General features: G+C 54.2%; 4 protein-coding genes and 2 non-coding genes across 11 annotated transcripts in view; 5 read left to right on the top strand and 1 right to left on the bottom strand.

The window, feature by feature from the left end:
* The first annotated feature begins 63 nt into the window (after positions 1–63).
* Positions 64–7,089, top strand: POLDIP2 (DNA polymerase delta interacting protein 2). The gene is made up of 11 exons (XM_065852979.2): positions 64–268; positions 709–790; positions 1,488–1,585; positions 1,868–1,964; positions 2,374–2,449; positions 3,051–3,158; positions 3,398–3,534; positions 4,285–4,311; positions 4,498–4,623; positions 5,021–5,100; positions 6,639–7,089. The coding sequence occupies exons 1-11, from the start codon at positions 99–101 to the stop codon at positions 6,751–6,753; spliced, it is 1,116 nt and encodes a 371-aa protein (XP_065709051.1). The 5' UTR covers positions 64–98; the 3' UTR covers positions 6,754–7,089.
* A 134-nt stretch (positions 7,090–7,223) lies between these two features.
* TSR1 (TSR1 ribosome maturation factor) lies at positions 7,224–15,653 on the top strand. Of its 2 annotated transcripts, XM_071817069.1 has the most exons (16): positions 7,224–8,921; positions 8,966–9,255; positions 9,333–9,436; positions 9,926–10,142; positions 10,222–10,356; positions 10,894–11,315; positions 11,582–11,741; positions 12,069–12,235; positions 12,506–12,705; positions 13,114–13,276; positions 13,497–13,607; positions 13,948–14,080; positions 14,474–14,590; positions 14,863–15,003; positions 15,123–15,197; positions 15,293–15,653. In XM_071817069.1, the coding sequence occupies exons 1-16, from the start codon at positions 8,770–8,772 to the stop codon at positions 15,469–15,471; spliced, it is 2,766 nt and encodes a 921-aa protein (XP_071673170.1). In that variant the 5' UTR covers positions 7,224–8,769; the 3' UTR covers positions 15,472–15,653. The 2 variants fall into 2 exon arrangements, with proteins under 2 accessions (XP_071673170.1, XP_065709430.1); XM_065853358.2 differs by having other exon boundaries at positions 8,916–9,255.
* On the top strand, positions 12,775–12,867 carry LOC136110273 (small nucleolar RNA SNORD91 family). The gene has a single exon (XR_010652592.1). It is a non-coding gene; the product is annotated as a small nucleolar RNA SNORD91 family (small nucleolar RNA).
* Positions 14,116–14,208, top strand: LOC136110272 (small nucleolar RNA SNORD91 family). Its single transcript, XR_010652591.1, has one exon. It is a non-coding gene; the product is annotated as a small nucleolar RNA SNORD91 family (small nucleolar RNA).
* A 328-nt stretch (positions 15,654–15,981) lies between the features above and the next one.
* Positions 15,982–18,137, bottom strand: SRR (serine racemase). 4 transcript variants are annotated; one of them, XM_071817074.1, is made up of 7 exons: positions 17,970–18,137; positions 17,604–17,739; positions 17,286–17,389; positions 17,088–17,207; positions 16,926–17,000; positions 16,556–16,765; positions 15,982–16,367 (listed from the first exon to the last, which is right to left on the bottom strand). In XM_071817074.1, exons 1-7 carry the CDS (start codon positions 18,126–18,128, stop codon positions 16,074–16,076), a joined length of 1,098 nt encoding a protein of 365 aa, XP_071673175.1. In that variant the 5' UTR covers positions 18,129–18,137; the 3' UTR covers positions 15,982–16,073. The 4 variants fall into 4 exon arrangements, with proteins under 4 accessions (XP_071673175.1, XP_065709432.2, XP_065709431.1 ...); XM_065853360.2 differs by having other exon boundaries at positions 15,982–16,271; XM_065853359.2 differs by having other exon boundaries at positions 16,926–17,207.
* Positions 18,138–18,214: 77 nt separating this feature from the next.
* SMG6 (SMG6 nonsense mediated mRNA decay factor) overlaps positions 18,215–21,251 on the top strand; it is a 107,890-nt gene continuing 104,853 nt past the window's right edge. For both annotated transcript variants that reach the window (XM_065853202.2, XM_065853201.2), the window contains exons 1-2: positions 18,215–18,324; positions 19,407–21,165. In XM_065853202.2, the coding sequence (XP_065709274.1) occupies positions 18,231–18,324; positions 19,407–21,165 (1,853 nt within the window). In that variant the 5' untranslated portion in view covers positions 18,215–18,230. The remainder of the gene's footprint in view (positions 18,325–19,406; positions 21,166–21,251) is intronic.

The following is a 21,251-nucleotide window of genomic DNA, read 5'->3' as shown; positions in this document are numbered from 1 at the left end:
GCTAGAGCGCCGCTGCCCGCCCCGCCGGGGCTGCCGGGAAGCGGAGGGGGGGCGCGCTGTGCATTGTGGGCTGGCGGCGGGGTCGGCCCGGCCGCGGGATGTCGGGCTGCGCGGCGCGGCGGTACGTGGCGGCGGCGCTGGGCCGGTGCCGGGCCCGGGCGCTGCCGCTCTGGGAACCGCCCCCGGCCCGCGGGCTGCGGTCCCTGGGCGCGGGGAGAGCCGCGGTTCTGCCGCCGCTGTTGCTGCCGAGGCGGCACCTCTCGTCGCGGTAAGGCCTGGGCTGGGGGGGGCTGGGCCCGGGGGGGCGGGTTAGAGGGTGAAGGGAGGGCTGGGGAAGGCAGGCGGTGGGGGGCTGCGAGGGGGTGTTTGGAGGTGGGGTGAGGGGCCTTGGAGGGGTGTTTGGGGTGGATGTGGGGGTTGGGAGTGTTGCTTCGTTGTGGGGAGACTGGGAAGGAGTTGGGGGCTGTTGAGGTAACTGGGGCAGGGATGTGGGGGGATTGGGCTAAAGGGGCAACTGGGCAGGGGGCGTTCAGGGTGTTGGGAAAGGGGTGAGAGGCAGGGAAAGGGGTGACTGGGCAACCCAGTGTGTACTGGGGATCCTGGGGGGTGTGTGGTACCTGTGGGGGCTGTGCCTGGGGGGCTGTGTGCTCCCTGGCCTGGGAGCTGGCTTGGCCTTACACACCCCAAAAACCCCTTCTCTGCTCCTAGAAACCGGGCAGAGGGCAAAGTGCTGGAGCCTGTGGGAGTGTTTGAGGCACCAAAGCAGCATGGCAAATATGAGACAGGACAGGTGAGCGGTTCTGGGGAGCCGAGCTGACCCTGCAGGCTTGTCCCACAGAGACGGGTGGCTGTGATTTACCCACAAGGAGGCTGCTGTGCTGTAGCAGAAGGCCAGAAGTTTCACGGTTTGGTGCTCGTTGTCACTGCTGTGTCTGCAGTTTGTCAGTCATCTGACAGCAGCAAGTTGATAAGAATCTGTAGCATGACACAACCGCTGCTACAATGGCATTTGCTCTGCTGGTTTTACTTAAGGGTTTTCTTTCTTTAGAAGCAAAAGAGACAGTCACTGAGTTGGAGAAATAACAACTAAACTTGTCATTCCTGTGCTTGTGACTCATGCATCTGTTTCTGTGATCCTGAGTGGTCTCTACCATGTTGATCTCCTTTCTGCACTTCTGCCATTCTGTTACTTTATTACTGGTTTAGTCATTTGCTCTTCTGGGATAGAGGTGACATAAATTTCTGCTCTCATCCCACACTGTTTATGTTCCCTTTTTGTTTTTGCTCTGGGTTCGCACAGTGGTGATTTTCCCTCTATTCCCATCCTACGCATTCATACCCTTTGTAAATATTTCTAGTTTTACCTCAGTTAACAGGTTATTTTTTTAAACATTATCAGAAGAGGGCTTTTGACTTCATGTTTTCTGTTGCATCTAAGTTGATTAAAGCTTGCCATTTATTCAAATGCAATTATTTGTTCCTTTCAGCTATTTCTTCACAGTGTGTTTGGCTATCGAGGAATAGTCCTGTTTCCATGGCAAGCCAGGCTTTATGATCGAGACGTGGCCTCTCCTGTCACAGAGAAGTAAGGATTTGTACTGGTTTATATGCTGTTGTACCGTTACTGTCTTTCTGTCTGGAAACAGAGCTGTTGTGCCTGTAACAAACACTGTTGATTGTCATCTCTGCTCATCTGTCATTGTGCAGGTGTCAGACATGAGTTTCATTCGGCTGGAACTGAATGATTACAGACTATGAAATGTATTTTGGGGTTTTTTTAATCATTGTTTATCAACATGTTTGGTCCTGGTAACGACACTTTGCTGTCCTCCCGTGCTTGAGCTCAGTGCTCTGCTTTTCTTTTTAGAAGCGAGAACGCAGCAGGCCATGGTTCTAAAGAGGTCAAGGGCAAAACGCACACTTACTATCAGGTGTTAATAGATGCCCGGGATTGTCCACATATAGTAAGTAACCAATAATCTTGGTATTGAAACTCTAATGTCTTCTATAGAAATGCTTTAGATGGACAGGCACTGAAAGAAAATGGCTTTGATGGCTAACTTAATTGTTTAGAATTTTAGAACAAATTTGTTCTTCAAGTCATATTTTCCCTTAGAAAGATAATTAGAATGTCATATGTCTGTTTTTTGGACAACATTTCCCCAGTTAGTGTTCCTTTTCTGCTGCACACGGGTCATTATGAATGTGGGTTGCAGCACTGAGAATGTTCTTCACTTATTTGAGTGGAGAACTAGATGTGAATTGGTTAAATAAAATAAACGTTACATGCTTTAGAAACCACAATAGTAAACAAATGTGGCTGGAAACTGGCCCACAACGATCCATACTGACGTGAACCTCCCTTTTTCTCAGTCCCAGAGATCACAGACGGAAGCAGTGACGTTCCTGGCTAATCACGATGACAGCAGAGCCCTCTATGCCATACCAGGTAAGGAAAACGCACCTGTAACCTCTGGGCAGATGTGGATTATCCTGAGGTGAGGTCAGAAATGTCACCAACAGCCAATTTCTGCCAGTGAAGCAGCAGCTCCTGCAGGGTGCTGCCATAGTGGGTTTGGCTGTGGCTTGGGGCTGTGCTAGAAACAACAGAATAACTGAGATACCTGAAGTACGTACATGAAGCCGTTTTGGACGGCTGGAAGTTGGGCAGACTCCGATCGGACACAGGCATGGCTGCTTTGAGGTCTTGAGACACGGATCCCATGCGCACACCCTGGGGCAAATGGGCTCTTCTGCTTTATTACCAGGTTTCCTCCTGTCCTGTGCATTTCCTGCCCGAAGTCCTTTTGTGGCAGTGTGGTCCCTTCCCTCGCAGTGTGTCTTTATCAGAGAAATCATTCTGTGGACGTCTTGCAGGAAAACGCTGCCAAGGGTTATTACTGGCTTTTTTCCTCCATTCTTGCCTGTGATTTTGGCTGCTGCCACCAAAATCCTTAACATCTCAGTAGTGTGATCCATTTCTCTGTCAGAGGTCATCTGACCTGCTCTTTGCTTAGCAAATTCAGTCACTTTTGGGGTTTCTTTTTCAGGTTTAGACTACGTAAGCCATGAAGATATTCTTCCCTACAGCTCCACTGATCAAGTGCCCATCCAGCATGAGCTCTTTGAGAGGTTTCTCATGTACGACCAAACGAAAGGTAAATTCTGCCTTCAGAGGAAGCTTTTCAGATGGAGATGCCTGAGGTACTTGATAACAAGTACCCAGAACCCACCGTCTTGGATACGGTGTAAAACTCATGGTCTGTTTTGGAGTTTGTTGCTGTAAAGCCTCCTTTAAATAATTTTTGGAACTATGAGAAAGGAGTTGCTTTGAGGGGAGAGCACTCCGGTTACAGTACGCCTCTCCTCATCCACTCTCATCTTTCCTTCCCCACAGTTCCACCTTTTGTAGCCAGGGATACGCTGTGTGCGTGGCAGGAGAAGAACCACCCGTGGCTCGAGCTCTCTGATGTGCACCGAGAAACCACCGAGAACATCCGTGTCACCGTCATCCCCTTCTATATGGGCATGAGGGTAGGTCTGTGTTGCACGTTGCTGTTTTAGTTCTGTGATCTGTTTAACTTGCATGTTTTTCTATGACCAGTTTACTGACCTTCTGCTTACTGGAGAAGTGACTTTTTAATCACAGTTGTGGTTTCGTTGTCATTATGTTCAACAGAGGTATGAACACGAAACTGTTTTGTCGTGCATTTTTGGAGAACAGCTCCTGCAACTCGGCTTTTGCGTGTTATTTGTAGGATGGGAAATACCCTGTACTGTTCTTCAGAGCAGTGTTAGCAAGATATTGAAGAATATGAGGAATAATTGAGGAAATGGTCCTTTACTGCCTCAGTCACAAATGGGCATGTGTGTAATGGCTGGCACCAAGTTCCTCTGCACTGTGGCAGGTGGAGGTCTTGGTGTGGAATTGCAGCTTCTGTGGAGCCCAACTGATGTTTGTCCTAAGCTCGTCAGAAAAACAGGTGCCCGAAGGCCAGGAAACGGATGTTTCTAGATCTGTAGAAAGTGCGTAATTAACATGGAGACCAACCCTCTGTGGTCATGAGATCCTTGCAAATCTCTCATCTCACGATTACATGTCTAGAGCAGGGGCAGTGCGGGCTGTCACTGCTTCACAGAGCAGCTGTCTGTGCTCATGTGAGCTGTCTGCGTCAGTCTGGCACGGAGTGAGAGCCCCCATGCTCGTGCCCCACTGACAGCTGAAGAGGTTTTGGCACTGAACACTGAAGGGCAGCTGCTAAAGTCTTTTGTTTCTTTTGACAGGAAGCCCAGAATTCCCATGTCTACTGGGTAAGTGCCTTCTATTTCACCAAGCAGCTAAAGGGAAGGAGTTTTATTTGCCGTGGCATCATTGCTGTGTGATAAGCTCTGAGGGAGAGTAGCCCTTGCCTGGCAACTGTTTCCCAGTATTGCCTACGGGTTATCGACTGTTCGTGGCTGATTCCAGTTCTTGATAATAATCTTTCTTCTGTCCAGTGGCGCTACTGTATTCGCTTGGAGAACCTTGACAGCGAAGTTGTACAACTCCGAGAACGACACTGGAGGATATTTAGCCTGTCTGGCACCTTGGAAACGGTCAGGGGCCGCGGCGTTGTAGGAAGGGTAGGTATCGTGTGGCGAGTTTTGGGAAGCGCAGCTCTTTGCTGGAGTTCTCTTGCTTGGGTTGATTTGCCAGTAAGTTGGTTAGTGGGCAGGAAGGAATAGGAAGCTGGCAATGAAAACAAAATCATGTGAGCTTTTAATCTCTTGTTAGTATGCATGAACTGAAACACACTGAGCAATAGAGAATGATCCTAAATGATCAGTAATGGGAAAACTAGAATAATACCTGATTCTGGCACTACTCGCTGGGTGAGTTGTTTGCTGTGTAATTGGTAGTGATGCTCAGATGTGGATTCCCCCCGTCTTTCTTCTCGCTATATAAGTTTCCCATTGCTGCCTGTCTGTGGAGAAATGTGAAGATCCATTGCTGATGCAGAGTGGTCTTTTGTCTTCTCAGGAGCCAGTTTTATCCAAAGAACAGCCGGCGTTTCAGTACAGCAGTCACGTCTCCCTGCAGGCATCCAGTGGTCACATGTGGTAAGGAGCGCTTATTACTGCAGTAGTGCTTTAGCTATAGGACCCCGTGCTGAGCTGGGACGCAGTTTGCAGTCTGGAGTTACGGCTGAAAGGTGGGTGGAAGTGGATGAAATATATTTGATAGTTAAAACTTCCCTGAGCTTCTCTGTAGCAGTGTATCAGTTAGCGATAGCGTCTGTTGGTTCTCTGCACCAAGAGAGGTTCCAGGCTGATCTATCCTCATTCTGTGGTCTGTGCTAGACTGGATTTGAATAGACACAAAGCAGTTCTCTGTCATCTGCTGCTGTTCTTCCTTTCTGTCCCTTTCTGTCCCTGGTGCAAGAGGCAAAGCTTCTTGCCGGTGTTTCCCTGGGCAGCAGGGATGTCTGCACCGGTATCATCTCTTTCTAGAGAAGTCTGGCCTTCGATTCTGTCCCTGAGTGAAGCTGTGCAGTTCTGTGCCCACAAGGAATTCATACATGAGGTTATTCCCCATTTAGGTCAGATAAGGCCTTCAGTCTAACTGGTGGTCAAGTCCCCACTTCTGTAAGCGCAGTTTGGAACATGCTCAGCAGAGTTGTTCTTCTCCTGTGCCACAGGGTTGAAGCAATTTCCCCATTTGCGTTTCAGCTGGGTTAACGCATTTAGTGTCATCTCTTAGTTGACAAGAATGCACAGTCACCTCCTGCCTTCTGTGCCACAGGTCTTTCTGGCCTGTATTTTTAAAGTAAATCTGAGTTAAGCTGCCTTGGTACTGCCTTTGAGTTGGGAAAAGCAAGGGAGCAGCTCTTTGCTTATAGGATACACCCTTGTTTTCCATGTTAATGCATTTCAAACTGCTCTATCACATACCCTGAGGAATAAAACCAGCTCATTTAGTAGTTTTTCCCTCTCTGCATTAATCCTGAAAGAGGAGACAAAGTTTCTGCAGCTCAGAAGCTGCTCAGCTGGAGTTATGGTGTTCAATTGCATCCTCTCCTTCATGAGAACCTGTCAGTTTATCTCGATGATCATCCTGCCCACCTCATGTTGTGCAGTACAGTTGTCTGTAGTTCAGGGCAGTAAAAGTTCTTTGTTTGCACAAGGACAGGCAGATTCAGTTCTGAAATGCAAAGCAGAAGCTATTCCAAATTACATCTATGGTGGGATTTCGCATTGTCGCAGACTTCTTACCCAGTGGAGCTTCTGCCAAAAAATACGAATCTGAATTTACGTGTAATCAGTTTGTAAAAATAGCTCAGCTGGTTCTGCCTCCTGTGGGGTGGGAGTTAGGTAAACACTGTCACAGATGCTTGGAGCGCGCTTACCTCCTGGAGGCTCCAATCGTGACATCTTTATTCGGGAAATGTCCCTATGTGATGTAAACTGCTCGGGAATCTCCCAATAAATGAGTCACCCTGGCAGGCAGGTGTCCTGGCTGCTGAACTGATTGCACTTGCTGGACCAGCCTTGCAAACGCAGCCCCGGAGTCCCCGCACAGGACATGGAAGAGCTCACTGCTTTAGCTTCCAGCTGTGTTTGTCCTCGGCCTCAGCGTGATCTCTGCCATTATTTTGCAGGGGCACTTTTCGATTTGAGAGGCCTGATGGCTCCCACTTTGATGTCCGAATCCCACCCTTTTCTCTGGAAAGCAACAAAGATGAGAAGACCCCCCCCTCCGGCCTTCACTGGTAGAGCAGACCGAGCGCCGAGCCCCAGAGACCTGTGTGTGTTGTAGACCTTTGCCTCCCCATTATGCTGCAAACAAGAACACGGAGCTTTTAAACATTTTAAACCATTTTTGTTTTAACTGTTGTCTAACGGGGAGGCTTTTTTTGAACTCTAATACTGGCTCTCTCAGGCTCCTTGTAAACATAAGCTGTGTTCCAGTTAACCCTTCCCTCAGCGAGGGGATGTAAACCTGTGCTGCTGCAGAAAACCGGCGCCACAGCAGCCCCGGACCCTTCCCAATGTGTTGTGAATTCTCTGCAATGTGAGGTTTCTCTAATAAACTGGCCCTTCCAGTTGCAACCAGTCTTCCTTTATAAACCAAGGCCCAGGCTTTGCATCCAGCTTGTCCTGGCTTGTTGCTCCCCCTTCATTTACATACGAAGCAGTGTCAGCCCAGGCTTCTTGCCACTTCAGAAGGCAGCAGCGAGGATGTTTTGGGAGCAGGAATGGGAGCTCAGCCTTCCCGCAATGCAGCTGCTTTGTGGGGTTTAGCCAGCGCGTGGGAGAGCAGCCCGGGAGCCTGTTGTGTCAGAGAACAGAGCGCTGTGGGGGCAGGCGGGTTGGCAGGTGGTGCTGAGCAGCTGTCACGCTGCTTCGTGTGCACGGAGCACCGGGCTGCATGTCGGAGTAGCACGGGAGAGCTGAAGGGGTCTCACCCCTGCCAGGACTTGGTTGCCGCAGGGACGTGTCCCGCCTGCCTGGGGGCACTTCCCCGTTCTCGCTGTGGCTGTGACCGTGTTTCCTTGGTTCCTGCTTTGGCAGGAAAAGCTTGTGTTAAGCTGCCATGAGGTTGTGCTTGGCTTTCTGCTCCTTCTGGCTCAGCTCACGGGTTGTGGTTTTTGGTGGTTTTGGTGGTGTGCGTGGAGGGCCCTGTGGAACCGCATAGGTCAGTGAAACAGCTGTAGGCTTTTGATGTATGGATTGGTGGGAATTCTAATTGTACGTGCGAAGGGCCCGGTCCATAGTGCAGATCAGGTGTGAGCTCTTTTTACAACACAGGGCAGCTCTGAGAGTTGCAGAGATCTGGAGACACATCTGCCTCCCTGGTGGGTCCCTTCTGGCTGCCTCTGGGTGACTTGCAGGGGCAGAGGTAGTTGGCTTTGTGGACCCCTGGGCAGAAAACATTTCAAACCTTGCTCCTTTCCTTGGTCTTGCTTAAATAACAAGGTGTAACACTCCCAGGACAGTTGTTTTTCCGAGAGGTAGCTTTGTTATGCTCTCTGAGCAGCCTCTGTGTGTGTGGCAGTGCGGTGGCATGGCTGTGGGCCACCTTGGCTGAGGGACAAACGGCCTTTGGAAGTGATAATAGGAGAGACTCATGTGCTGTCCTGCAGCCAGTGGGTCCCTGTTACGGAGGGACTTCATTTCTACTGCTTAAACAGTATTTACATGTCACTGGTCTCTGAATTTTGCGTCTTCCTTCCTGTCAGGCAGGACATGCTATCTGCAATATGTAAAATGGAAAGGTTCAGCTGTCAGCCTGCTTGTAGGGGTAGAAAAGGATCCATAAAGAACAGACCCACGTTGCCACCATCATGCTGGTTTCTTTGCAGAGGAGAAGGGGGGACTGACACCCCCAATCTGAGGGAGCGGGGACCTGTAGAACCCACTTTTCCCTCCTGTGTAATTGCTCAGTCGGGGTGGCAGCTGCCCTTCCTCTCCCCTGGGTTACCAACTGCAGCTTTGCTGCCAAGTGCAACACTATGGTAAATGTTTAACCCTGTTCCTTGCCTGCCCTTGTTTCAGAGGGGCTGGGGAGTTTCTGGTAGTGTCACTGTGAGTGACCGCAGGGGCCTGGGGCTCTGCCAGCGCCAGGTGTGTTTGGTGTCACCGGCACAGGGTGCAGCTGAGGCCTTGAGCCCAGAACACGTGTTCTTGGCTGGATAACGTCTTGTTCTTCGCTGGGGAACATCTTAAGAGCCGAGGTGCCAGCGCTGCGGTGACGAAGTGACACGGGGAGTGTGGGAACGTTTCCCCTCCATGGCTCTTGGCCGAGGGGGAAGAGCCGCGCCTGGGCTGGGCCTTTCCTCAACCGCTTCTTCCCGCAGTGCGTGGACGGGCCCTCTCTGCTCCCTCTGTAAAATCCCCGCAATAAAGTGCTGCGGAACGGCTGTCACTCCCGTCTCTCCTTCCTTCCGCCGGGCACCACCCCCGCTCCCCGCACCGGCTCTGGGGCCGGACCGGCCCCGCAGCGCTGCTCTCCCGCCCTCTCCTCCCCGCGGGGCCGGACCGGCCGCTGCTCCCCCTCCGCAGCCATCCCCAACCCCCCCCGCCATCTCAGCGGGGTGCGCTCCGCCTTCCCGGCGTGCCCCGCGGCGCCGGAAGTGACGCCAACGGAAGCGTGGCGGAGGCGGCGAGGAGGCAGCATGGTGGCTGCGGGCGCGCACCGGCCCGGGCCGCTGAAGCAGCAGAACAAGGCGCACAAGGGCGGGAAGCACAGCGGGGCCTCGCAGCGCCGCGCTGGAGGTGAGGCGGGCGGGACTGGACGCCTTCCCCGCCGGCTCCCTCGCCGGATTTCCTTCCTTACCGCTCTCTCCCCGCAGGCCGCGTCTCCGTCAAGGCCCAGCCCCGCCGGCGGCTCCGTGACCTCAGCCGGGTGGACCGGCGGCACCAGGCGCTGCAGCTCCGGCGGCAGCGCAAGGAGGCGGTGAGGGCGCTGGGGGAGCCGGGGCTGTGCTGATGTTGCAGGGGGAGCTGGAAACGGGTCGGTTCTGGTCATTGTGAAGGGGCTGGTGGGGGCCCTCGTGTGGGGGTGTCCCTGGGGACCGGGCCAGTTCGGGGCTTTGTGGGGGGATCGGGAGCTGCGCTAGGCAGAGGAATGGCTGCTTGGGTGTGTTCGGTTGGGGGCAAGCAAGAACATTCCACTTTCCCAGCTTGCAAACCAAGGACATTGCGCTTTGCCTCACGTCCAGTCTCTACATAGCTATTGTTTCTCTATTGAGTTCGTGTTATGCCTAGTCTTGTTATATTGTGCCTAGAGGTTTCCAAAAGAGTTTTTTTCCTTTTATCAGGCAAGCAAAGTGTTACAGGACAGAGCAGCTTTGGGTTGAGCTGCTGAGGGATCTGGTGTTGATAGGAGAGGCAGGATAGGAACTGGATCGGGGCCAGGGTTCATGCTCTGCAGTTGTGCCCACAGGTGCTGGCAGAGAAGCGGAGCTTGGGCAGCCGGGATGGGCCCCCACACCTCGTGGTTGTGGTGCCGCTGCACTGCAGGGCTGCAGCCCACGACACCCTCCGCCTGCTGCAGAGCCAGGACTCGGCTGTTGTCCATGTGGATGAGGGGAAAGCTGGCGGCTTTGCACTCCTCTGCCCCCGACTCAAGCAGCGCTGGCGCTTCGTGACAGCACAGACAGGTGAGGAAACGCTGTTGTCGCTGTGGTTCTTGGCTCTGTACCCCTGCCAGCCCCAGTAACAGATGTATTTTGTGTGTAGGGGATCTTCACGCTGTCTTGGACCTAGCGAAGGTTGCCGACTCCCTCCTGTTCATCCTGGATGCTGTGGATGGCTGGGACAGTGCAGGGGAGCACTGCCTCTCCTGCCTCTTTGCGCAGGGGCTCCCCACTTATGGTGAGGGAGTGAGAAACATTCAGGGCTTGTAGTGGGGGCTGAGGGGGTGCTTGATGGGAATTTGCTGTTGCAGTAATTAAAAGCTTCATATGTTAAGAGGTGATCACAGGTCTTTGACCACCTGTTTCTGAGCACTGATCAGCTGGGTTAATGCCGTTCTCATGCTGTCTTGTGCTACTGCCCTGGTGGGGAGTGTTGGAGATAAAAGGGGTGTTTATGTGCTTTGGGTGCGTGGTGGTGCTCAGTGTTGTAGCAGTTATTCGGCTGTGCAGAGCGCAGGAATTCAGGTGCTTTCCTGCTAAGTTCAGTTCCTGGGTCCTTATCTCCGTGGTGTCATCTATGCTCAAAGTGTTAACTCTACAGACAGGTTTTTCTGTCCTGATTGTACTTTTGAATGGGTGATGCTGTCTTTGTACCCCGTGGTGTGAATCCCTTTGGTTATTTGGGTTGCTGATGTCTGAGTTTGTGTTGATGCTTGGTAAAAGGGGTGTTGGAAGTTTTACCATCCTGAACTCTGTTCTACTCGCTGCTTGGTAGCTCTTGCTGTCCCAGGGGGCACCGACTTGCCACCGAAGAAGCGGATAGATGCCAGGAAGAAACTTGCCAAAGCCATTGAGAAGCGCTTTCCTGAGGCCAAGTTGTTCCCCCTGAACACGGAGCAGGAATCCTCGCTGCTGCTGAGACACCTCGCCACCCAGAAGCAGCGGCATCTCGCTTTTCGGGACCGGCGGGCTCACCTGCTTGCTTACACTGCTGAGTTTGTGCCTGGCCAGGAGAGTGACCTAGTTGGGACCTTGAAGGTGTCCGGCTTCGTCCGGGGACAGACCCTTGACGTGAACAGCCTGGTGCATATCGTGGGACATGGAGACTTCCAGATGAGCCAGGTGGATGCGCCCCCTGACCCTCTCTCTTTGAACCCCCGTGTGGTTAAAGGACAGAAGAGGAGTCAGGACATGGAGGTATGTGCGTGGGGGAGGTCAGGGCTTTGTGCTTCTGTTATAACATGATGTTTGTGAACTTCCATCAGGAAAATACAACTGGGTGTATGTGGTCAGGGGGAGTTGTACCAGAGCCAGCAGGGCTGTGTCTGGTGCTTGCCCACAGCACGTAACGAATGTTATATTACGACATAATGAACATGACAGCAAAGGGAGTTTCATTTCAGACTGATTGCTACCTTCAGTTACGTGTATTCACAGCTGGGAACTCTGCTCTTGCCTTTCAGGATGACTCTGTAAACGGTACCAATGAGATGGAGGAAGACGTTAAAGTCCTGATGAAGGTGGATCCACACAAGCAGGAGTCTTTGCAGTCAGAAGTGATTCCTGACCCTATGGAAGGGGAGCAGACATGGCCTACTGAAGAAGAACTGCAAGAAGCAGAGGGTGAGTAGCAGCAATACTGCTTCACCTTTTCCTTGTCCCTGTTAAGAGGGTTGTTAGAAACCCTGTGTTACTGGGATGGCTGTGAAGAAACATGGTAGTTGGGAATCCAGGGCTTCCATTCCTTGTCCCGTCACTTCACTAGCAGGCTGTGTGCTTTGCCTGGCAGTTGGCAGAGTTACATTTCAGCTGCCTTTTCTGCGCTCTGACAAGTTCTGTGCTGGGAAACAGCAATTCTGGTCTAGAGCTGATCTTTGCTCTCCTGGTGTAAAAGTTTCTGAGGGAAAGGAGAATTGTTCCTGGGTTAATTATTGGTGGGAAATCTTACAGCTTCTCTGAAGGCAAACAGGAGGTTGGTAAAGGTCCCCAAAGGCACTTCCAAGTACCAGGCTGCCTGGATTGTGGATGATGGAGAAGAGGGCAGTGAAAAAGATGATGATGACGACGACGATGATGATGACGTGGATGATGACATGATGGAAGAGGCAGTTTCCCAGGTACCTCCAAGAGCTGATACTACAGGTGATTTCCAGGGCACCACCACATATCCCAGGACAATCCTGTCCTTCCTCCTTGCTCAGAGCCAGGACTTGCCTGGGTTTCCATTGTTAAGTTTCTCATGTGTATCATGTTGCTTCTGTGGCTTGTTAGATATTGAAATGAGGGACTCTGGTGTAGCTTGGGTCACAATTCATGTAGGATTTGTGGTGCTGCCTGGACATGAACAGCATGCGTGCTCATGGACTCTGTGCTGTCCTGTGTGTCAGGAGGGGGAGAGCAGTGGTGAGGAAGAGCCTGCAGAAGAGGAATGCGAGACCATGACCGTTTCTGAGTGCCTGCGGGATGACCAGTACGATGAGAAGATGGAGGAAGATGAGCAGATGCTGGAGAAATACAAACAGGAGAGAATGGATGAAATGTTTCCAGATGAGGTGGACACGCCACGTGACGTCCCTGCCAGAGTCCGGTAAGAAAGAGGTTACTTTGCTGGGAGAGGAGCTGGGAGGTGCCCTTCTGTCTGGTTTGGTGAGATGGGGCAGGAAGCCTGTGATGTCCGAGCCATGGTGTCTGAACCTGGCTGAAGGATTCTTCTGAAGATGCATCCTCAGGCTCTGAGGCTTCCAGGGGATGCAGAAGTTGGGGGGCAGTGGATGGGCCTGTGCAGGGAGAGGGAAGAGGATGGCAGAGCCCTGATGCAAGGGAAGGTTGTTTGGGGACCTGGCTGCTGTTTCAAGTTCTCTCTGCACTAAGATCTTTTTCTGAGAAGCTTTGCTTTGCTTCTTTTGTCCTCTCTGAAGGTGACAGACCACAGAAGGTGCTGGCCGCACACCTTGATGGGTGAAGTGGTTTGTCTTTCCTGTTATCTGTCCTGTAGGTTCCAGAAGTACAGGGGGCTGAAGAGCTTCCGGACTTCTCCATGGGACCCCAAAGAGAATCTCCCAAGGGATTATGCCAGGATTTTCCAGTTCCAGGACTTCTCCAGAACCAGAAAGCACCTCTTCCGGAAAATAGAGAAAGAGGAGACAGAAGGAGCCTCGGTAGCTCCCTTTTCTCTTGCTGATCTCTTCCCCTACCACGTTCCCTTGCTTCTAATAGGAAAGACTTATCAGGGAGGAGGCTGGGTGGATCAGCTGGCTGGTTCTGGGCATGAGGCCATGAGTTCAGATGATATTATTCTCCTGGATTCCTTCTCTAACCCTGGCACTTCTGATGCTTCTTTTTTGAGAGAAGTATTCACAACCGATCCTCTCTTGGCAGGTTGGCTGGTACGTTACACTTCACATCTGCAACGTTCCTGTCTCGGTGATGGAGAGCTTCAAAGAAGGGAAGCCCTTAGTTCTGTTCTCGCTGCTTCCCCATGAGCAAAAGGTGACTAAGTACAGCCTTGCTGATATCTTGTAGGTGTGCAGCTCCTTGTCTGATTCCTTCAGGCTGCATGGGTTGGAGAGGCTCTGGCTGCTGAGGGTTTGGGCTGAAATCTCCCCACATTGCTTGCATTTCCAAGTAGGACCTTCCCTTTGGTGAGAGCAGGCTGAAGCTGCAAGGGGTGTTTAGGCTTGGGTGCCCAAGCCTGGCTGAGATGTCTGCTTTGGTGACAGCGCTCCTTTGGGAAGCCACTGTCAAGGGCATTCGTCTCTGCAATGTCCTGTTGCTTTCTGCTCCATCCACCATCGCTCGCCAGCCCCTCACGCTGCTGCCTCTCCTGCAGATGTCCGTGTTGAATTTCCTGGTGCGTCGACACCCGAGCAACAGTGAGCCAGTGAGGGCAAAGGAGGAGCTGATCTTTCACTGTGGGTTCAGGCGCTTCCGAGCATCCCCCCTGTTCTCCCAGCACACCTCAGGTTTGTGATGGAATGGGGCTGGGGGTGTTCCTAGGGCAGGAAGCCTGTGATGTCTTAGCCATGGTGTCTGAACCTGGCTGAAGGACTCTTCTGAAGACTCACTTCTAGGCTCTGAGGCTTCCAGGGGAGGAATTAAATAGTGAGGAGTGGGTGGGCTTGGGCAGGGTGGCTCCCTGGTCCAGGCAAGGTGGTGGGAGGATCCGCACAGTGAGCTGGTAGCTCGAAGGATCATCTTTGCTTCTGGATACCCTCTGCCAGCAGAGGAGAGGTGTTTGTCACCTGTTTTCTTGAAGCTCAGGGCCTGTTTGCCAGGGAACAATGGGCTCAGGGGTGTTTCCTAGAGCTCTGAGCATTGCTCTTGGCCTGAACTTGACCATTGCTGTTCTGTCCTAGCTGACAAACACAAGCTGGAGCGTTTCCTGCGCCCAGATGCTGCCCTGGTGGTGACTGTTTACGCTCCCATCACTTTCCCTCCTGCTTCAGTGCTGCTTTTTAAGCAGAGAAGTAATGGTGAGTTGAGAAGTGGCATCTGGGAAACAAACATCAGCTGGCCCTTCCCATACCCCACTTAGTACATCTATCCAGGAACTATGACTTGAAAAAGCTGTCCCCTTCGTGCTGTTTGAGAAGATTAACGCATTTCCATCTCTGATATCACTAGCACCTTTGGTTGTCCTTGCTATGGGGTTGCTCTGGCCCTGGAACCATTTGGGGAAGGGAGTTGTGTTGAGGGAGGTGACGGAGGCGCCTTGTCCTGGTGTGTTAGTGACTCTGCCTTGCAGCAATGCATGACCTCATCGCCACGGGTTCTCTGCTTTCCGTGGACCCCGACAGAATCGTCATCAAGCGGCTGGTGCTCAGTGGCCATCCTTTCAAGATCTTTGCCAAGACAGCTGTCGTGCGATACATGTTCTTTAACAGAGGTATGGCCTGTCTGCGTGGTGGGAAGATGGGACACAGCAGGACTTCTGCCCCATGGGAGCGGTCGTGTTGGTGCAGCCACGTCAGTTTTCTTACCTGCCTCTCGTGTTTTCACCCCCAGAGGACGTGATGTGGTTTAAGCCAGTGGAGCTGAGGACAAAGTGGGGTCGTAGAGGACACATCAAGGAGCCATTAGGTAGGTCTGGTTCTGTGTTTCTCTGTGGTGCTGAGCAGGACGTGGTCCTGCAGGGCAGGAGAGACAACTGATGGCCTCTTGTGCTCTCTGCCTAGGGACCCATGGCCACATGAAGTGCCATTTTGATGGACAGCTCAAGTCCCAGGACACGGTGCTGCTGAACCTTTACAAGCGTGTTTTTCCTAAATGGACTTACGATCCACATGTTCCGGAGCCTGTACCATGGGTGAGGAGTGAGAGCACGCTGCCGGTGCAGGAGGTGGAAATGGAATGAGCGTCTGGTTTGTGCCTTAGCTCCCAGAACACTGTTCTCAGCTCGTGCACAGTGAGGACAGTGCTCACCTCTTGGACGTATTGCTGCTGGGGTCTGTACAGGGGTGGCTGTCTCACAAGCTGCTGCTCAGGTACCAGCTAGAGCTATTTATTTTAATGGAAAACGTTTTCCGAAACAGCTAAGTGCCTGTGTTTTGGTGGTGGCTGGCTCTGGAGGCCAAATGGGGAGGCTATGCGCACCCCTTGTTTTTTGAACTCTGTGTCTCTCTGGGGTTGTTGTGTGTCCCTTGTGACCTGCCATAGTGGTGGGTGCGGGGATTTTGCTGTTTTGAGGATGAGTTTGCTGGGATTTATTGTTGATGCTGAGAAAGAAAATTGAAGTAGCAGCTGGGGAGAGGAAAACAAGCACTGCTTTGTTTCCAGGTCTCTCAGTAGTGACTCTGCTTTGGGAGCAAGTGCTGTAGGGACCAATGCCAGCTTCCCTTATCCCTCCACAAAAACTTTCGAAGGCTTGGGGTTGTTCATCTGTTTTTATAGTAGTGCACAAACCAGACTGTGCAAACCCAGAGCGAGGTTTCCGTTGCTTTAGACATCGCTGTGTTCTCATTCCGCTTTCCCAGGGAGGTCTGTGAGCCAGGTCAGGGAGCTCAGGTCCACGTTTCCCCCACACAGCACGATGCAAACATTCTCCACGTCCCTGGGGACTGCCTGGAACTGCTCTGAGAGCACAGCCGCCACTCCCACACCCGCGGTTGGCTCGATCAGCAGCTTCATCCTTTCCCACACCAGCCGCGTGGCTCGCTGTCGGGACAGAGCAGCAGCTGTCACTCCAGCAGCCAGCGCAGGCTGTTCCGGGGCTGCGGAGGGCACGGCCTGTGCACGTCTCCCTGCAGCGCTCTGGGAAGGGAGAGTGGAACTTCTGCCAACCCCTTCCAGCTGGAGACGGGGTGTTGTGCAGCTGCAGTGGGGTGCAGGGGCTTGTGCTGCTCTGGGAGGGCAGAGGGGTGAGAGGGGGAGGGGCAGGGCAGGAATGGAGGCAGCTGCCTGCTGGCAGCTACTATGAGAAGCGAGCTGGGAACGTTTACCTTGATTTCTTCCTCTGAGACAGTCAGGACGTCATCGACCAAATCCCTGATGATGGGCCACGTGTTTGGTCCGATGCTGGTTTTAACGGCATCTGCGATGGTATCGGGCGGGTGAAGGTTGGGGGTCAGCTCCCCCCTTACCTTGGACTGGTAACAGTCGTCCGCGTTGCGCGGCTCGGCCGCAAACACTTTCACATCTGGTCTCAGAGCCTGCACAGAGCGGGAGGAGCCACATGGTTGCAACTACCTTGTGTGTGTGCAGCGGCTGAGTGTTCCACGCTGCTGCTGTGCAGACCCCAGGCACCCCGAGATTTCCTCAGCTGTCCTGGGAGCCCTGCTCTTCACATGGGGAGATGCAGCTGTCACCTACCTTGATGGCAACTGCTATTCCCGCAATCATTCCTCCGCCTCCCACGGGAACCACCACCGCGTTTACCTCGGGTGCCTGCACAGAAAGGAAGCACGAGTGCTCCTGGCACGTCGTGTCCCCCCTTTTTGCTGTGCAGAGCCCTGGGTTGTGCATTTCTCTCACCTGCTCCAGCACCTCCAGCGCGATAGTGCCCTGTCCCGCGATCACCGCTGGGTCCTGGTTGGGGTGCACCAGGATTCCTCCTGTCCTCTGGACAACATGAGCAGCTGTCCCTGCTCTGGACTAAGAGAAAGAGTGCAGGTGCTGTCACCTCTCCAGTCTGTTTGGGCCGTGTCCCTGGCCAGTTTCTTAGTCCCTTACTGTGTCACTGGGCTCGCAGGGCACCAGCGTGGCACCATAGGAGCGGATGGCATCTTGCTTACAGCGTGAGGCTGTGTGGGGCACCACAATGTGGGCAGGAATCCCTGCATGATGGAAGAGAAGACAAATCCAACTGCCAGAAAGCTGCAGGAATGGGTTGTACCTTGCCTGTGCCAGCCTGTGTTCAGGAGAGGGACACTGCTGCTCATCCCCAGGGGTGGCAGAACGGGGCTCCTGGTGCTGCCTCTGCCCAGGGAACTGCTCTGCCAGCCCTGTGCCCGGCTGCTCTCCGGGCTTGGAGCTGGGGGGACGCGTTACCTTCTGCCTGGGCAGCGCAGGCGAGCGCCTGGCCGTGATTCCCGCTGCTGTGTGTCACGACAGCTCGGGGCAGGTCCCGTCCAGCGCGCTCGCTGTCCTCAACCAGGCTCCTGACCGCGTTCAGGGCGCCGCGGATCTGCAAGGAGAGTGCAGCCCCCTCGGTGCCGCTGCAGGCGGGGAATCCCCGGCCTTCCAGCCCACCCAGTGCCCGGGGAAGCGCCGGGGTCCCCGTGTAGGGTGGCAGGAGCTTCGAAAGCTGGTGGGTGCCAGCGGAAAGCGGGTTTCTGCAGCGCAAGAAAAGATCTGCGCCCCGGGGCTGGCCGGGGACCGAGCACCGGGCCGAGGGCTGGAACCGCCCCCGCGCACCTTGAAGGAGCCTGTCCTTTGGAACAGCTCGCACTTAAAGAGCAGCCTCCGGCCGGCCAGGCGGTCCATGCCGCGGCAGGTGAGCACCGGGGTGCGGTGCAGACGGCCCCGCAGCCTCCGCTCCGCCGCCCGCACATCGGCCAGACTTGGCCCCGCCATGTGTTCGGCCCTGCGCGGGGGCCAACGCGCATGCGCGCCGCTGTGTTTTTGGCCCTGCGCGGCCGCCGTCCGCCCGCCCGCCCCGCCCCCGGCGGAGGGAAGATGGCGGACGGGCTGGAGCGCGTCCGCGTCTCGGCCGCCGAGCTGCGGGACATGGTGGCGGCGCAGGCCCGCGCCGCGGCTGCCGGCGGGCGAGGTGAGGGGGCGGCGGGGGCCGGAGGATCGGTGGTGGGAGCCGGGAGCCTCTGCTTGGGTCTCCCCTCCTCCCTGCAGCGGCACCTGCCCGGGGGTGGTTGGGGTGTGGGCTGTCCCCCGCCGGGCCCGCGTCGCCCCGGACACGGTTGTCGCCCGGGTGAGGGAACACGAACGCGGGCGCGCAGAGAGTGGGGCCGCTGGGAGGCAGCGGACTGCCCCAGGGCGGGTCGGTCTCGGCCCCTCGGGAGCTCCTGCGGCGCCGGGTCCGGCCCCGGGAGCGGCGGCTCCGAGTGTGCGGAGCGGAGCCGGTGCCGGTTACCGGCAGGAAGGAAAAGTTGAGGAAATGCAGCGCGTAACGGCCCGGCTGGGCTGAAACGTTGGGTGATGCGTTGGGCTCCGGCTTTGGGCTCTGCTTGCTGGTGGGTTTTTGTATGTAGAGTCATTTTGGTTGGAAGAGACTCTCAGGATCATCGAGACCAACTATAACCTAAATCTAGAACTAAATCATGTCCATAAAAACCTTATCTAAATGCCTTTTAAACACCTCCTAGGATGGTGACTCCACGATGCCCTGGGCAGCCTGTTCCAATACCCAACAGCCTTTTCCAGAAATGTTGTTTTCCTAATACCCAATCTAAACCTCCCCTGGTGCAACTAAAGGCCATTTCCTCTTATCCCATCACTTGCTACTTGGGAAGGCAGCAGAAAGGTTCCTATAGCTGCTGCTGAAAGCTGTAAACCTAAAACTTTACACCTGGTTCTTGCATGTGCGCGTTAGAGTCTTGCGTTGTGCTTTATCTGTAGCTTCTCAGGTTGCTGTCCCTTTGAGCAAAACTGTTGTGGGATGTAAGTGAATGAGGCCAAGAATTTGGTCAGCATTATTGTAGTTTCTCATTTCCTACTCTTGCTCTGTGATTTCCTGTCAACCTCGACGGAGGATTTCAGGTCTATTATCTTGGACCTGCCCTAGGGGTATCAGGCTCTTTACTGTTATTTAATGTTTTTCCTTGAATATTTGTCGTAGCTTTTTGTCCTTAGGTGGTTTGTGGTGGGAATAACTTTCTTCTTTCTATTTTTCCTCAGAAAACGTGAAGGAAGCGAAGGAGCCGAGGCATCGCAAGGACAACAGGCGCCCAGACCTGGAGATTTACAAGCCTGGCCTCTCCCGCCTGAGGAGCAAACTTGTGCCACCAAAGCACGAGGCCTCGGAGAAGGAGTGGAGCAGAGCTGAGGAGAGTGCCAGCGACAAGGGCTCTTTTGGAGGACGAGCTCCAGTCATGGAGGATTTCAGCAAAGGTGATGGCCCCAAGCAGAATGGTCCTTCGCAGGAAAATGAAGAGACAGAGACTAAAGGCGGTCTTCAGAGCCAGGAGAACTCCTCCAAGCAGCCTGCTGCGGATGAGTGGTGTCCCAAGACCACCAGGAGGACCAAGAAGCCAGATCAGCAGATCTACCAGCCTGGAAAACGCTTGCACTCAGCTGCTAAAGAACCGGCCCTGTGGTCAGCAGCTGAGGAGGTCACTAGTAAAATGGAGCAGCTGAAAATTGAGAGAGATGAGGAAACCGAGAAAGGCACCAGAAAAGACAACAACAGGAGAACCAAATCAAGCAAGGAGGATAGAGAGGGCAGCCAGGCTGGGGAAGGAGTCAGAACCTCCAGGGGAGAAAAAGGAAGACGAGCAGAGCGAAGCGACAGGATGAGGAGAACCAGCGATGAGGTGACACAGGGGAAAGTGGGCTCCACCAAACGCTACTCCCGCTCTGACAAGCGCCGGAGCCGGTACCGCACCTGCAGCACGAGCTCAGCTGGAAGCAACAACAGCGTAGATGGAGCCTCGCTCGTGGATGGGATGGAGAGGCGACAGGAGCGTGCAAGGGAAAGAATCCGTCCTAGGAAGCAGCTCTCTGCGTCCTCCACCGACTCCTTGGACGATGACAGAATCAATGAGGCTGAAGCATACGTCTCCAGCAGGAATTTGGACAAGAAGAAGCATTCAGAGCAGAGTCGAGCTTGTAGGAGCGAGAACGAGTGGAGCAGCAACGGCAGGGAAGTCAAGGGACCCTTTCGAGTCACGTTTGACAGCAAGACTATGAACAGGGATGTCAGCTTGGCAGATACAGATAAAAAAAAGCCCCTGAAGGCGTTTGTTGGTGGCAATGACTCAGAGACTTGCGAGGAGAGGAGCCGGAGCAGAGAGCCCCAAGGGAGGGGCCGTGGGATTCTGTTCCTCCCTGCCAACACGGACCTCTCTGCCAGCACTGCCGGCTCCCCCGAACCTGGTCACCCCGGGCCCAGGCTCCTGCTGGGCGGTGCTGGCAGTAAAGGCCCCCGAAGCCGGGGCCGAGGCGGCACCGCTCGCAGGCTGTGGGACCCGAACAACCCGGACCAAAAACCCGCCCTGAAGAGCCAAACTGCTCAGCTTCACTTCCTAGACACGGACGATGAAGTGAGCCCCACCTCCTGGGGGGAAGCCCGCCAGGCCCAGGCGTCCTACTATAAGTTCCAAAACTCTGACAACCCCTACTATTACCCTCGGGCTGCCGGTCAGGGCCCCCAGTATCCTTACGGCGGGTACTCCCTGCCATATCCTATGGGTCCAAGCAACGGCGTGTATCCAGGAACCTATTTCCCTGGGTACCCTGGCCAGGCGGGGCAGTACCTGTGCGGCCCTGTGCCTCCAGCTCCTCTGAGTCCTGAGATGGAGCAGCAGATGAGGAGCATGCAACAGCAGGAGCTCAGCAAACTCCTCCGTGAGGCTGGGAATCAGGAGCAACAGCTCAGCAATCTACTTTCCAGAGACCGCATCAGCCCAGAGGGGCTGGAGAAGATGGCCCAGCTCAGGTTTGTGACTATGTTGTAGAGGGGAGGGTCCGAGCAGTTTCCAGGATGAACTATCAGAATGATTATCGTGAAAATCGGGCTCCTTT

The sequence above is a fragment of the Patagioenas fasciata genome, chromosome 19 (assembly GCF_037038585.1).
Source record: "Patagioenas fasciata isolate bPatFas1 chromosome 19, bPatFas1.hap1, whole genome shotgun sequence".
NCBI classification, from domain to species: Eukaryota; Metazoa; Chordata; class Aves; order Columbiformes; family Columbidae; genus Patagioenas; species Patagioenas fasciata.
The sequence above is the reverse complement of the archived record's forward strand: the minus strand, read 5'-3'. Positions and strand labels throughout refer to the sequence as shown.

Coding starts and splice junctions, on each gene's coding strand:
- POLDIP2 (XM_065852979.2), top strand. CDS start 99: ATGTCGGGCTGCGCGGCGCGGCGGTACGTGGCGGCGGCGCTGGGCCGG. Junction 2,450..3,050: donor AGCCCTCTATGCCATACCAG/GTAAGGAAAACG, acceptor TTTCTTTTTCAG/GTTTAGACTACGTAAGCCAT. Junction 4,312..4,497: donor AGAATTCCCATGTCTACTGG/GTAAGTGCCTTC, acceptor TCTTCTGTCCAG/TGGCGCTACTGTATTCGCTT.
- TSR1 (XM_071817069.1), top strand. CDS start 8,770: ATGGCTCTTGGCCGAGGGGGAAGAGCCGCGCCTGGGCTGGGCCTTTCC. Junction 8,922..8,965: donor GTCACTCCCGTCTCTCCTTC/CTTCCGCCGGGC, acceptor CGGCTCTGGGGC/CGGACCGGCCCCGCAGCGCT. Junction 13,608..13,947: donor TGCTTCCCCATGAGCAAAAG/GTGACTAAGTAC, acceptor CCTCTCCTGCAG/ATGTCCGTGTTGAATTTCCT.
- SRR (XM_065853359.2), bottom strand. CDS start 18,128: ATGGCGGGGCCAAGTCTGGCCGATGTGCGGGCGGCGGAGCGGAGGCTG. Junction 17,740..17,969: donor AAAGGACAGGCTCCTTCAAG/GTGCGCGGGGGC, acceptor CTCTCCTTGCAG/ATCCGCGGCGCCCTGAACGC. Junction 17,390..17,603: donor CTGCGCTGCCCAGGCAGAAG/GTAACGCGTCCC, acceptor TCCATCATGCAG/GGATTCCTGCCCACATTGTG.